The sequence below is a fragment of the Hippocampus zosterae genome, chromosome 5 (assembly GCF_025434085.1).
Source record: "Hippocampus zosterae strain Florida chromosome 5, ASM2543408v3, whole genome shotgun sequence".
Taxonomy (NCBI): Eukaryota; Metazoa; Chordata; class Actinopteri; order Syngnathiformes; family Syngnathidae; genus Hippocampus; species Hippocampus zosterae.
In genome coordinates, this window is record NC_067455.1 from 2,647,929 (window position 1) to 2,661,052 (window position 13,124).

General features: G+C 45.5%; 1 protein-coding gene across 3 annotated transcripts; it reads left to right on the plus strand.

Annotated features, from left to right (window-relative positions):
* The first annotated feature begins 1,024 nt into the window (after positions 1 to 1,024).
* Positions 1,025 to 12,296, plus strand: gnl1 (guanine nucleotide binding protein-like 1). 3 transcript variants are annotated; one of them, XM_052065107.1, is made up of 12 exons: positions 1,025 to 1,595; positions 2,639 to 2,786; positions 3,111 to 3,247; positions 3,362 to 3,513; positions 5,106 to 5,177; positions 5,903 to 6,095; positions 6,331 to 6,429; positions 6,527 to 6,709; positions 7,663 to 7,841; positions 7,927 to 8,113; positions 8,484 to 8,624; positions 9,541 to 12,296. In XM_052065107.1, the coding sequence occupies exons 1-12, from the start codon at positions 1,523 to 1,525 to the stop codon at positions 9,804 to 9,806; spliced, it is 1,830 nt and encodes a 609-aa protein (XP_051921067.1). In that variant the 5' UTR covers positions 1,025 to 1,522; the 3' UTR covers positions 9,807 to 12,296. The 3 variants fall into 3 exon arrangements, with proteins under 3 accessions (XP_051921067.1, XP_051921068.1, XP_051921069.1); XM_052065108.1 differs by lacking the exon at positions 1,025 to 1,595 and having other exon boundaries at positions 2,643 to 2,786; positions 2,976 to 3,247; XM_052065109.1 differs by lacking the exon at positions 1,025 to 1,595 and having other exon boundaries at positions 2,645 to 2,786; positions 2,981 to 3,247.
* The last annotated feature ends 828 nt before the right edge of the window (positions 12,297 to 13,124 follow it).

Here is a 13,124-nt window from a genome sequence, read left to right on the forward strand (position 1 = left end):
GCCTGTCTTTCGTGTCGTTTTATCACCTTCTGCTCTTCTGTATAAATGCAGCGCGCGGGTCATAACCATGTTATGCTCTGGAGAGTATTTGAAATGACTTTTTACATCAGTGTTTTTAACTTTTGCCGCGTGGCATACTTTAATGTTAAAGGGACAGAGGTTATTTCCTTGTCAGGAAAGTCAAAAATAACAATCATGTATTTGTAGATACATTGTATACTACCAGCTGATAACGTGTGACGTGTGTATGTATATATAAATAATGGATACCTAAATGCAGGCTCTCGCGGTGTAATCCCATCATTCTGCTTTTTGTGTGTGTCTGATCAGTGTCTAGCTTTGAAATACATTCAGAATAATGTTTGTTATACGCAGTTATGGACGCACTTGCACATCTGACTTTTTTAAATAATGAACAATAAAATGTTTGGAACATTTATCACTGGTTTGTTTATGGCCATTCATCATATTCAGTTGCACAAATACGAAATTACATGTCTGAAATTGACTTTGATTTAAAACAAATATTGGAAAAAAGAACTCAAGAAATTAGTTACATGTAATTGTCTGTGTAAATGATCAATAAAAGTTTTGGAACCTTTATCCCTGGTTTGTTTATGCACATTCAGTCACACAATATGCAAAAACTAAAACAAAAAATGTGTGAAATGTGCTTCAACCAATTCCGAAAAATAGGAATGAAAATCTAAAATTAGATTTAATGATCAAAAATGTAACCGTCTGACATTAAAAAAGAACATGGACTCTTCACATATGAATTTGCATAATTTGCTCAAAGAAATTGTACTTAACTGGTTCCTAAAATGTGAATGTTTTCGAACATTACATTTAGGTAAAGATATAACGGGAATATGTTTAATTCAATAAAATAAAACTACATCGTTTATGAAGTTGTCAGAATTCTCTACCCCACTTTCGTCACACACGTCAAATAATCGTAGTCGCGTTCTCCGGAATGTACAAAGGTGACAAACACGCTTTTTACACAAACTCATGTTGACGCTCGGATAGTCATAACTGTCAAGTTGAGATGCCGTGCCTCATTTGTTGGATCTGTTGGTTCAAACCACAGAAAGTAATTTATCGTTAAGCCAAAAAAAATTCCACAGCGTCTGACGCGGCTTTACGAAGTGATGACAAAGTGGACAAAACTAAGAGACCTCATTGTCTGGGGGAGCACAATCGGTCACGGTTAGCATTTCAGTCACATTTCGTCGTTGAAATTTAAAAAGGCTGGTGTCAGTGCATTAATATGTTATGTGATGATATTTCTTTGGTAATAAAATTGACATCAAAGCTAAATTATTTGAATCCCATCTCGCTCAATTCGTGATCATCGCGATGGTTTCGCCCGACATTCTCCGCAGTCTGCAGTGAAACATGGCGTCACTGGAAAGTGGCCAGAGTCGAAAAACTTCGCCGCTGTAGAACATCGCCGGATACCCGGGGACGTAACAACGACATTTACAAACAAAACTCGTACCCACTATCAGTCGGAGACATGCCCCGGAAAAAGCCATTTAGCAACAAGCAAAAGAAGAAGCAGCTGCAAGTCAAACGGGAAAGAAAGCGAGGTAAAAAAAACTGACACGAAGCGTTACCCTTTTAGCATTAGCTCTTAGACAATTAAAGTTTCTGGAAATGCTACTCGCTGTTATCGTCATTGTGGTGGCACGTTACGTCAAGCTAATTATTAGCTTGTTTATAGGATAGCGGTACGATAATAATCTACTGACCGCGAGAATTGGTGGTCTTAACTTCCTTCACGATTGATATCAAGTGTGGAGAAGCGATACTAATTGTATGCATACATGCCAGTGTTTGTATTATTAATTTCTATCCATATCTGCCTCACGTTATTGCAGACTGTGACACTTTGTTTAGCACATTTACGTCATTGTGTAATAGAATGATATTTTATACATCCAGGGAACGGGTTCATACACCGTGCCTATTGGGTGTTTTGTAATTCATTAATATTTAATAATGCATTACTGTCAATCATGTACTTAGTACTAACTTTCCGGGGATTGAATGTAATTAGGCATATTACTGTCTCAATAATTTCCTTTTAAGTACAGTGGTGCCTTAACATACAAGCGACCCTACTTGAGTTTTTCCGAGGCATTGTTTTTTTTTTCATTTGCCTTGCATTGCAAGTAACAATTTGAGATAGGAGCCCCGTTCAAAGTTTAGTTCAACTCCGCTCCCAGATGACGTTTTTGTCAAACAAAACAAAGAGAAATATTTGTTGTGTGTTTTAAAACGTTTAAGCTTTGGAGTCTGCTAGCTTAATGCTAACACATATTTGGAGACGACATTGATGGAAGATGGATTCAATATGGCATTTTGTAAAGCTCTCAGCGATGGAAGTAGTCATGTTTGTGTTAGATTCAGATTCAGAAAACTTTGGCAATTAGGATAGTTTTGTTCAAATAATAAAAGATTCAGACCATTTGGAAGAACTCTTTTATCCCCCCCCCCCCCCTTAATACATGGTTGATTTATCGGGACTCTATTGGCACGTCCTCAAAATCGGGTGACTCAGACTTGCGTGCAAAATAAACGTGATTGGGACATCCCCAGTAGTGACTGAATGACTGGTTTGCCCTCGCAGGTGACACAGGCTCAGGACCAAGTAGCCGGAATGCCAGCATGGAGCGCGGGGGGGATCGTCAGTCGGACACGTCGGACAGTGAGACCGCCGACATCCTGAGGATAAATCAGCAGCCGTCTGGCCGAGAGGGCAGACATGATCCCAATAGGTGACTTTGCCCGTGCACTTAAGCTTGCGTCCCTTTCCCTTAGCAACACAATAAACGGGAAAACATTTGTAAACAACAACACAGCAGAACATGTGCCACACCTCAATTTATCACCAGGTTTGTCATCCACTTTGAGGAAATGAGCAGCATGCCTCTAATGTATGCCACCTTTCCCCCTCTGGAAAAAAGAACAGATGGCATCTTTGCTTTGACTGAGACCCAGCAGTAGACTCAACCACGGCACCCCCCGCCTGCGGAGCAAGCGTGGCATCTGTAAAGCTGAAATTTCCTGTGAAGTTAAATGCTTGTGATTCCTCTCGGGAGGTTTCGTCTTCACTTTGAAAAGGAGAGCAAAGAGGAAGTGGAGAAGCGGAAGAAAATGGCCCAGGAGAAGATCCTGCTGCCCATCTCAGACAAACAACTGGAAATCGGCATCGAGGACATCTACCCGCCAGAGAGAGGTCTCTCTCTCTCTCTCTTTTTTTTTCTTTTTTATGTTCTCCACATGATGTTTCTCAATATAGAAGTGTGCTTAATGGATGCTCACTTGTCATTGTGAAACTCGATTATTCCAGGCCTGGGTTTCCCACGACGGCCGCCCTGGAACTACGAGATGAGCCGAGCCGACTTGCTGAGGAAAGAGGAGAAGTCGTACAGGCAGTACCTGGATGACTTGCATTCCAGGAACCCGCCCGGATCCCTCAGCCATTTTGAGCACAACCTGGAGGTAAAAACAATGAGCCCAAATGTCTTTGCAAGGATCTCCCTAATCACAATTTTCATCCATCCATCCATCCATCCATCATCTACCGCTTATCCGGGGCCGGGTCGCGGGGGCAACAGCTTTAGCAGGGAAGCCCAGACTTCCCTCTCCCTAGCTACTTCTTCCAGCTCTCCCCGGGGGATTCCGAGGCGTTCCCAAGCCAGCTGGGTGACGTAGTCTCTCCAGCGTGTCCTGGGTCTTCCTCGGGGTCTCCTCCCGGTGGGACATGCCCGGAACACCTCACCAGGGAGGCGCTCAGGAGGCATCCGAATCAGATGCCCAAGCCACCTCATCTGGCTCCTCTCGATGTGGAGGAGAAGCGGCTCGACTCTGAGCCCCTCCCGGATGACCGAGCTCCTCACCTTATCTCTAAGGGAGAGCCCGGACACCCTGCGGAGAAAACTCATTTCGGCCGCTTGTATCCGGGATCTCGTTCTTTCGGTCACGACCCATAGCTCGTGGCCATAGATGAGGGTTGGGACGTAGATCGACCGGTAAATTGAGAGCTTCGCCCTTTGGCTCAGCTCCTTCTTTACCACGACAGACCGATACAACGTCCGCATCACAGCAGACGCTGCACCGATCCGCCTGTCGATCTCTCGCTCCCTCCTGCCCTCACTCGTGAACAAGACCCCAAGATACTTAAACTCCTCCACTTGGGGTAATATCTCCTCCCCGACCCGGAGGGGGCAATCCACCCTTTTCCGACTGAGGACCATGGTTTCAGATTTGGAGGTGCTGATTTTCATCCCAACCGCTTCACACTCGGCTGCGAAACGCTCCAGTGAGAGTTGTAGAGCCCCGTTTGAAGGAGCCAACAGCACCACATCATCTGCAAAAAGCAGGGATGTAATACTGAGGCCCCCAAAACAGACTCCCTCAACGCTTCGGCTGCGCCTAGAAATTCTGTCCATAAAGGTTATGAACAGAATCGGCGACAAAGGGCAGCCTTGGCGGAGTCCTACCCCCACTGGAATTTTCAATTTTCACTTAGTTGATTTTCAGGTGCGTTCTATAAGAGCCAGGCTCCCTAAGTCACCTGTCCTTAGCCCATTTGGTACCAGGCCACACAGAGGGGGGGGGGGGGGGGGGGGGAATTGCACAGCATATAAAGCGAGCAAACTATCATTTTTATTTTCACTTCTCTAAGATTTTGTAAAGTCTTCTAGGGGAAGACGCCATGATGGAGTGGAAAACAATTTTGATTTTAAACGTGACTTGAAATGTGGTGAGATTGTCTATTGTTCAGCTTCAGATTCAGAAAACTTTATTATGTCCGCCAGTGGGATAGACGCCATCATATTGCAACCAGCTAGGAGAGCAGTCGGTACATGAATAAAAGGTGGACCTGTCGTATTCACTTTGACAGAACCCTTGAGTTTTTTTTTGTCTTTACTTTACTTAACTGAGAAGAATGTAATTCCATAAGGCACCACTAGCAGGCAGTAGTTTCCTCAGAAATAAACCATCCGTATTGTAAGCAAGGAATAATGTTGAAGATGAGTTGAACCGTCAAGTCTCTTCAACTTTTCTTTCTTCTTTTCCGTTTCTCTCAGACATGGAGGCAGCTGTGGCGAGTGTTAGAGATGTCAGATGTCGTCCTGCTCATCGTGGACATCCGGCACCCAGTAGGTGGCCTGATGTATCAAAAGTAACAACGGCCTTTGCCAACGCTTTTGCGAGGGCACTTTAGCTGCGGTATGGCGTTCGCATGAGCCAGACGATGTTTGCGCACACGCCTGCTACTTTTCAGCGGGGGGGACAAAAGTGTTCTAATTCTTTTTTTTTTTAAATCCTCTCCCGAGTCATGGTGGAAGAATTTTTTTCCTAAAGGGTTGATTGTTTTGATTTCTCCATTGCTAGAGGTTCACCCTACTCCATCCATGCATCCTCGCCCCTCGAACCCGCCACTTCTACTTATTCTGCAGAATGATCCTGGCTAAGCCCTTAACACACGCCGCCACCTGCTGGACAGATTTTAAATGATTTACAATGCAGACAAGCCTGATCCTAACTCGGAGGCTATGTCAGACCCTTCTGCACACTATGATGCAAAAAATAAATAAAAACAAGGAAATGACGTATAAATACGTCATTGGTAGTGAGCCGTAGTGGGTTTTCAAGACAAGTCTTGAGAATGGAATGAGTTAATACCAGACACATCAAAACCACAACTGTATGTATGTAAGCAATTTAAAAGTCAGTATATATTTTTTCTCCTTGATAGGCAGAATTTTTAAGTGGCCCGTCTATGTTTTTGTGTGCCGGGGATTTTTCTTCTCACTGGAGTTTCGAGTGTCATTTAAGCGCACGTAATGAGTGAGCATTAATTACGGCATCATGTGCCTCCCAGGTGCTGCAGTTCCCCCCCGAGGTGTACCGCTACATCACCGGCGAGCTGAAGAAGCACATGGTGCTGGTGCTGAACAAAGTGGACCTTTGTCCGCCGGCGCTGGTGATCGCGTGGAAACACTACATGACTTCGCAGTTCCCGCAGCTGCACATCGTCTGCTTCACCTCCCACCGCGGCCAGGCCTATAGCACAGGTGTGCGTGCATTGTGAAAGAAACCTGACAATTTGGTAGACCTGGGGCAGTGTATCCTAACATGAACTGAGCCCAGCTACTTGTTTTACAGTACGATAATGATTGACAATGACATTGGATTATTCCCCGCGTCAGATCTGAAGATCTTTGGCGGCGCGGTTGGGATCGCTGGACGAGGGAACGTTTGGCCTCGTTGCTGATGTAACCATTGCCTGCTTGTTTTCCTGGCTCACAGTGCTCCAGAAAAAGCGCATGAGGCGCAAGGCTGACTGGAGTCTCGCCGGGGGTCCCATGGAAATCCTGAAGGCCTGTCAAGATATCACCACTGGAAGAGGTGAGCGAGTTCGCCTTGTGGACATTGACCCTTTAACACGCGACTCTTAACACATCGGCGCGAGCCCATTTAAAAATGTCGTCTTCACGGCATGCAGTCGACCTGTCCAGCTGGGAGCAGAAGATCCAGGCGAATGCCGTTGCCGAGCAACAAGACGACGAGGCCCCGGACGAGGAGGCCGCGTCGGTGCTCGTGGAGCATCAGAGCGATAGCGCCCTGGAGATGAGTAACCCGACGCAGGAGCTTTACAAAGACGGCGTTCTCACCCTGGGTTGCATTGGTCAGTTTCTCCTTTCCGCTGCATGACGCGACACTTGAAGGTGGAACACCAACTCTTCCTTGCTTGCTTGGTTTCCAACTTCAGATTTTTAAAAAATGGAAATAAAATACTTGAAATGAGTCAATTCCCAACTCTGCCTTTACTACTGCTGCGCCAATGTTTTCAGGAACGTTTTGTACCATTATCAACGATTTAAAGTTTAAAGATAAATGACAGTGTTCATGAGCAATATGGAAAGAGCTGTGAGTGAATGATGCCCCCCCCCAAAAAAAAAACCATTTCTAATTTCTTCCTGTTAGCCAGATTTTTGGAAGCGCTCTACTTTTGTCTCAATGAAGGTTCTGCGCTTACTTCTGCATTGTTCCTCACCAAAACATTGGTGAGAAAGTGCTGCTTTTGTCGAAATGAAGCTTCGCGACTCACTTCAACATAGTTCCTGGAGACTGAAGCAATGCAGTACTTTTGACATCATCACGATGATGGTTTGGGCTCACGCTTTTGAGGTCTATTTTTTTGCCGAAAATGTTGCCGTGCAACTCGGAATTAAGCCACTTTTGGGAAATGGCACTTTTGAAGTTTCTCTTCTCGGCGTTACCCCGCTATTGACCCGGTAGAGCGTCTACACCAAAAATCGGTGCGTAATCGCTGCTACCCTCCTGTTTGAAATGTTTATAATCACTAATAGTTGTCTCAAGATGGCAGCAAAGCACGACTTTTCTATTAAACAGGGCTATGGCTTGTCTAAAAAAAGCTCCTTCACCTCATTCCAACCTCGCTCCTTCCAATACGAAATCCATGACCAGCTGAATTCATTGGCACCCATATGCGGCGGGAACTGGACTGTGTTCGTGATATGAAAAATTTGGCATGAGAGCTTCTACTCTTGACTGAAATGTGACAAAATGAAGACCGAACGGGAGAGAGAACACACCTGACTGCCCACTTTTTTTTAGGCTTCCCGAATGTTGGCAAGTCATCCGTCATCAATAGCCTGGTTGGCCGAAAGGTGGTGAGTGTGTCACGGACCCCAGGCCACACCAAATACTTCCAGACCTACTACCTCACCCCCAGCGTCAAACTCTGCGACTGCCCCGGCCTCGTCTTCCCCTCGTGTGTGGATAAACAGTTGCAGGTACGAGGGAACCCCCCCCCCCCCTTCCCCCCCTCCCCACCCTCACCCAAACCTCTCCCTTGTGTAACGTATTTTGTTTCCTTAGATTCTGGCCGGCATCTACCCGGTGTCGCAGCTGCAGGAGCCGTACAGCTCGGTGGGTTATCTGTGCGAGAGGACGCCCTTCCTCTCGGCGCTGAAGCTCAAGCATCCTAATTTAGAAGAAGTCAACACTCATCAAGGAGACCAGGTTTCAACGGAGGCCCCCTGGACCGCCTGGGATGTTTGCGAGGGTACGTGCCTCTCCTTTTAAGAAGGGAAGTCCTCCTTTAGAGTTGCCGAGTAATCCCTAATGGGAAAGGCGTGTCTATGTTTATGTGTGTATTTGTTTGCCAACGTCTGCAAATTTTCCAACCCCTTCAGCAATTAGTTTCCCAAAAAAAGCAATTTGCGACTTTAATTCCCGCTGAGAAACAAACGATATGAACAGAATCACTTTCCCTGAGAGGAGATTACAGTCGCTGAGCATTTCCAAAGCCGTACGACGTAGTTGCGTTTCCTTTTCTGAAGCACGTTCTCCCTAGAAAAAGTTGATCTTAACTTGAGATGGCTCGACTTTTGGATGAATGCGCCGTATTGACGTTCTTCTTGATTGATCTCCAGCGTGGGCCGAGAGGAGAGGCTACAAGACGGCAAAAGCAGCCCGTAATGACGTCTACCGTGCGGCGAACAGCCTCCTGAGGTTAGCCACCGACGGCCGCCTGTGCCTCTGCCTCCGGCCGCATGGCTACAGCTGCTTGAGAGGTGAGCTTGATTCTTCGTCAGTTTTTCCCGCTTTGACTGCATTTAACTTTTTGCGCCTCGAACATCTGGACAGCCTTTTTCTCCTGTAAAATAAAACGGTGAAAATTGTGTTTTTAGGTGGCAAAATACAGTGCACTCCGCTTAATAGAACACCATTGGGCCGAAGCGCATCTGTTCTACTAAGCGGAGTTTCTATTAACCGGAGACACTTTATTAGGTACACCTTCAGACACGTCGACGACCAAGTTATGCACGCAGAAAACCCCCTGCTGACGAGTTAGAGATATTTCGACTGTGGACGTCCATATCTTTAATCAAACAACAAAACAACAACTTTAATCAACTTCAGTCAAACATCTCAAATCACGAGAAAAATGTCGTTACTTTTGTCTGGAAACAGGAGTCCGTAATTTTGCGGTTGACTTCCCTCTCAATGCGCTGGATAAGAGGGAAGTCCTGGAAACCGCGGGCGTACCTTCTGAGAATCCGGCAATGCATCGTATCGTCTGAGTATGTCCTTCTTATCCGCAGGTGATAGCCCTCGTCTCTTGAATGAAGTTGAAGCCATTGTGACGTGCGTGTGTCTATGTGTGGAGTGACGCGTGCTACCTGTAACTGTATACGGCTAGAACTACCGCGTTTTCTCGCGATAGTGGTACAGTATCGCGATAGCTACACTTCGAAAACCACTAGTTTACAATGTTCATTGCTTACGGCCTGTTCTATTAAGCGGAGTATCTTTATAGGAAATTGCATTAGGCAAATCCGTTCCAGAGCCTTTTGCTCTACTAAGCGGATTACTCTATTAACCGGTGTTCTATTAAGCGGAGTGCACTGTAATGTATTTACAATTGAGCACAATTCTTCATTGAATAATTTGGAAATTAAATAGTTTGCAATTTGCCTTCATGTTCAGAGCATTGGGAAAGCCACACCGACATCCCGGAGATCCTGGCGCTGCAAGGGCGGACATCGGAGGAGGACGCCGCGGGCAAGAGGGACGACGAAGAGGACGGCGAGTCCAGCACGGAGCCCGAGGAAGAGCGAGACCGAGACGCCGACGACGATGACGACGGTGATGAAGACGAGGGCTTCGCACAGCCCAGGCGGAAGGACCAGACGACGACGACCGGCTTGGCCGCCAACATGTTCCACGTCCTGCGGGAGAACGAATGTGAGTGAAGGAAAGGAGTTTTTTTTTTCTTCTTTTCTTTTTTCTGACAGTCTCCCGCTCCAACTCCTTCATTCCGGTTTCCTCCTCCCCAACCTCTTAAGATGCCTTCCATCTCATGTGTAGCGATCCTTTCCAATATACACACGATAAGGCTTCCGATGCTCATTGTTTTGGATTTCTGCGGACCTTGAAGCAGAATTGACACCCGAGGTAGCTAGTTAGCATGCCTGCTGAAGAGTCCGTGTGACAACTTCAGCAAAGCCACTAGATGGCAGAAGGTACTGAACAAAATCACCTCCGGGCTTCTCACCTCCCATTATTTCTTCATAAATCTTTCATAATGGATGCGGAATTCTTGCCGGAGCTCAGCGAATCAAAACGGTTCAAGAAAAAGCAGCGTCCTTACCTGATATTTGCACACTCGCGTCCCAAATACAGAACATATTTTTCTACTCCATGCTGTGCCTCAGCTCTGCTTGTTAATGCACAATTTTTTTTCCTCCTGGTGTCAAGCGGCGTGTGCGGGATTCGATTTTGTGCGCGTGTGCATGTTTTCAAAGGAGAGGAGGAAAAAAAAAAAAAAGAAGTGTCAATCTGGTTCAGGTATGGGCACCATCAACTGTCGACAAAAGGTTGAGGGCAAAGTAGAGTGCGCTTCTTGGCTGCAGTCAGCAGGGGCACTGTCGAGTCAGTTTCAGCTCGTTGCCATGTAAAGCCGTGCACACATACCGGCAATATTGCGATCAAAGTTGGCAGCGCCCAATTGTTGGATGTGAATGATTCGCCTGTGGTGCGGGCGTCTTAAGAGTGTTTTTTTTGTTTGTTTGTTTTTTTGTTTTGTTCCCGCCCTCTCTCTCAAATCTCCTCAGAAAACGACCGAGATGGACAATCGTAAATTGTAAACCTGTTCAGTATTTCTGATCTTGCTCCATACACGACAGGACCAGTAAAAATGTACTTGATTATTTGTTTTTTTTTTTCTTTCCATGATCATGTGTGTAGTCTGCCCCTTTTTAAAAACATCACAATTATAGAAAGAACCAATTCCAAATGCAAGTGTGGCACGTATGTCATATGGAGAAGTTCCAAAACAATGTTTATCCGCCCCCTCCCCCCCCAAAAAAATGGCAAAAATTTTTGAAATTTGATTAAATTCATCATACTCACCAGTAAAGAGAGATTTATGAAATGCATTAATTTGTGAAGAGCGCGTCAGACGTGATTTGCTATTCAAACTTGGCCTGCTCTGACCAGCCAATCAGGACGGAAAAATGCTGAGATCGCCCGCCGGGGCAAATAAAACATCTGTTTAGTAAAAGAAACGGTCCTGCTGCTGCTGTCGGCAAAGTTCTATTTGCCAGTACAACAGATTTTTGAAGGCTGGAATTCGATGGGGGACAAAAGAAATAAAATAATTCACATCGATGTTCCGGAAGCCGAGCAACCCAAAAGAAACACTTTGAAATAAAGAGAATAGAATCTGAAAAGATGAAATCACCTCAATGGGGTGAACATTTCGAAGGCTTGTGAAGATTAGAGACTAATCTAACCGCATGCGTTTACCCTTCCGCAATTTTTTTTTTGACCTTCTCTGTGGAAAGTTGAACTTTATCCACACTTTTGCACAACTTCATCTCAGTATGACGCTGGCGTCAAAAACCTTCTGATAGATTTTCACTCTCCCACCCAATAACAACAGTTACCAAAAAAAAAAAAAAAAAAATGGCGTGACCTCCGCAGGCAAGATGCCAAACGCACAAATTGCTAGCCGGGCTCATAAGCTGTCAATCACGGGACATGATAGCGTCATGCCGCTCTCGGGTCAGCAGAAAGCAGGAGTCGCGATCCGAGGTTCCAGAAGAGTATCATCTTTCTGAGAGCGCTGTGTTCTTTGATGCGGCTTTGGATTCCAACGGCGAAACCTGGAGTCTTTTAACTACTTGGCTTCACCATCACTTTTCAAAATGGGAGTAGGCCACGCTCACTCCAACAAAGCTCTTTTTTGCTTTTTGGGGAAAGATGTTCTTTCATCGCGGTGTGAGGCGGGGTCGCATCGTCGTCATCCTCGCGTGACTTTTTTTCCCCAAAGCAAACAAAACTAGTTATGAGTGGCGGCGAAGGAGATGACGGCTTCCATGTGTCCCGTCTCGATAAGCAACCGCCGTGTTATGTCATTTAAACGGGACTTTGGCGTCACCCGCCGCTTATCTTGTCATGTTCGCCACAGACGGACTTTCCACTCCATCTCGCGTATTATCGCGATCTTCTCGGCGTGATAAAAGCTGACATTTTAAGTGCAGTCTGCCTCTCTCCATCATATGGTTTTGACATATATATTTTTTTCTTTTTTTCATTTCCTTTTATTTCCTCGTGAGACAGGAAGGTTATAAAGTGTAAATCCTGGATGTGTGTCATGATACTTGCCCCATTCCTTATTTTGTTCCAGAATCTCTTTAAGTGGACTGCTTTCCGCAATAAAAAAAAGATCCTTCAAGCCATCTTAGGGGTTGTTGTATCTGTAAACAAACTTACTGCTTTTTCAAGATAGTGTAACGCCTCGAGCGCGAGGCCACTTCCTGAGGCAAGTATGGATTCAAGGATCGAATTGGGAAAAAGAATGGCAAATATGTGAATATAAAGGCCGCAACAAGTCTGACGTCTAAATTCATTGTCATTACAAAAAGTAAAAAAATACATTTACACATCCCGGTAAATAGGTGTTTGAAAACATACAGTGCCAAAATATTGTACTTAAAGGTAGCATACAACTCAACTAACCATAACGGTGCTGTATTATATTAACAAAATGTAAGCCATTCTAACATGATGCACAAATTTTAAAAAATGTAATTAGTGATACTTTAGCATACCACTAGAGGGAGCCAGTACAGCATTAATTAGCATTACAAGTACCCCAGTTTAAGAATCACTTCAGTAGACGATGTGGACGCTGATTTGAGAAAACGACGCCATTGTGAATCTGTTCATTTAATCATCTCATTCATGAACTTACAAATTAATGACCGCAAGGACAGATTCTCAGTGCCAAGTGGCGCGATGTGGCACCCCGCGGTAATGCGCTGGGGGGCACACAACTCAAAGACTTGGCGTGAGTACTGTGAAAGCCCGTCTCAAAATCTTCGATGTAGTGGGGGTGAGAACAATGAAACCCAAATGGCAGTGATTTGCCGCGCTGGCAACTTTTCGGTTGACTATGACGGTCCATTGCGTGATGAGAGACGCTCGGTCACAGCGAGCGTCTCTCATCACGGGATGGATGAGAACACGCGTCACCGTGAACTTTTCCTCTTTGCGTGCCTCGACAC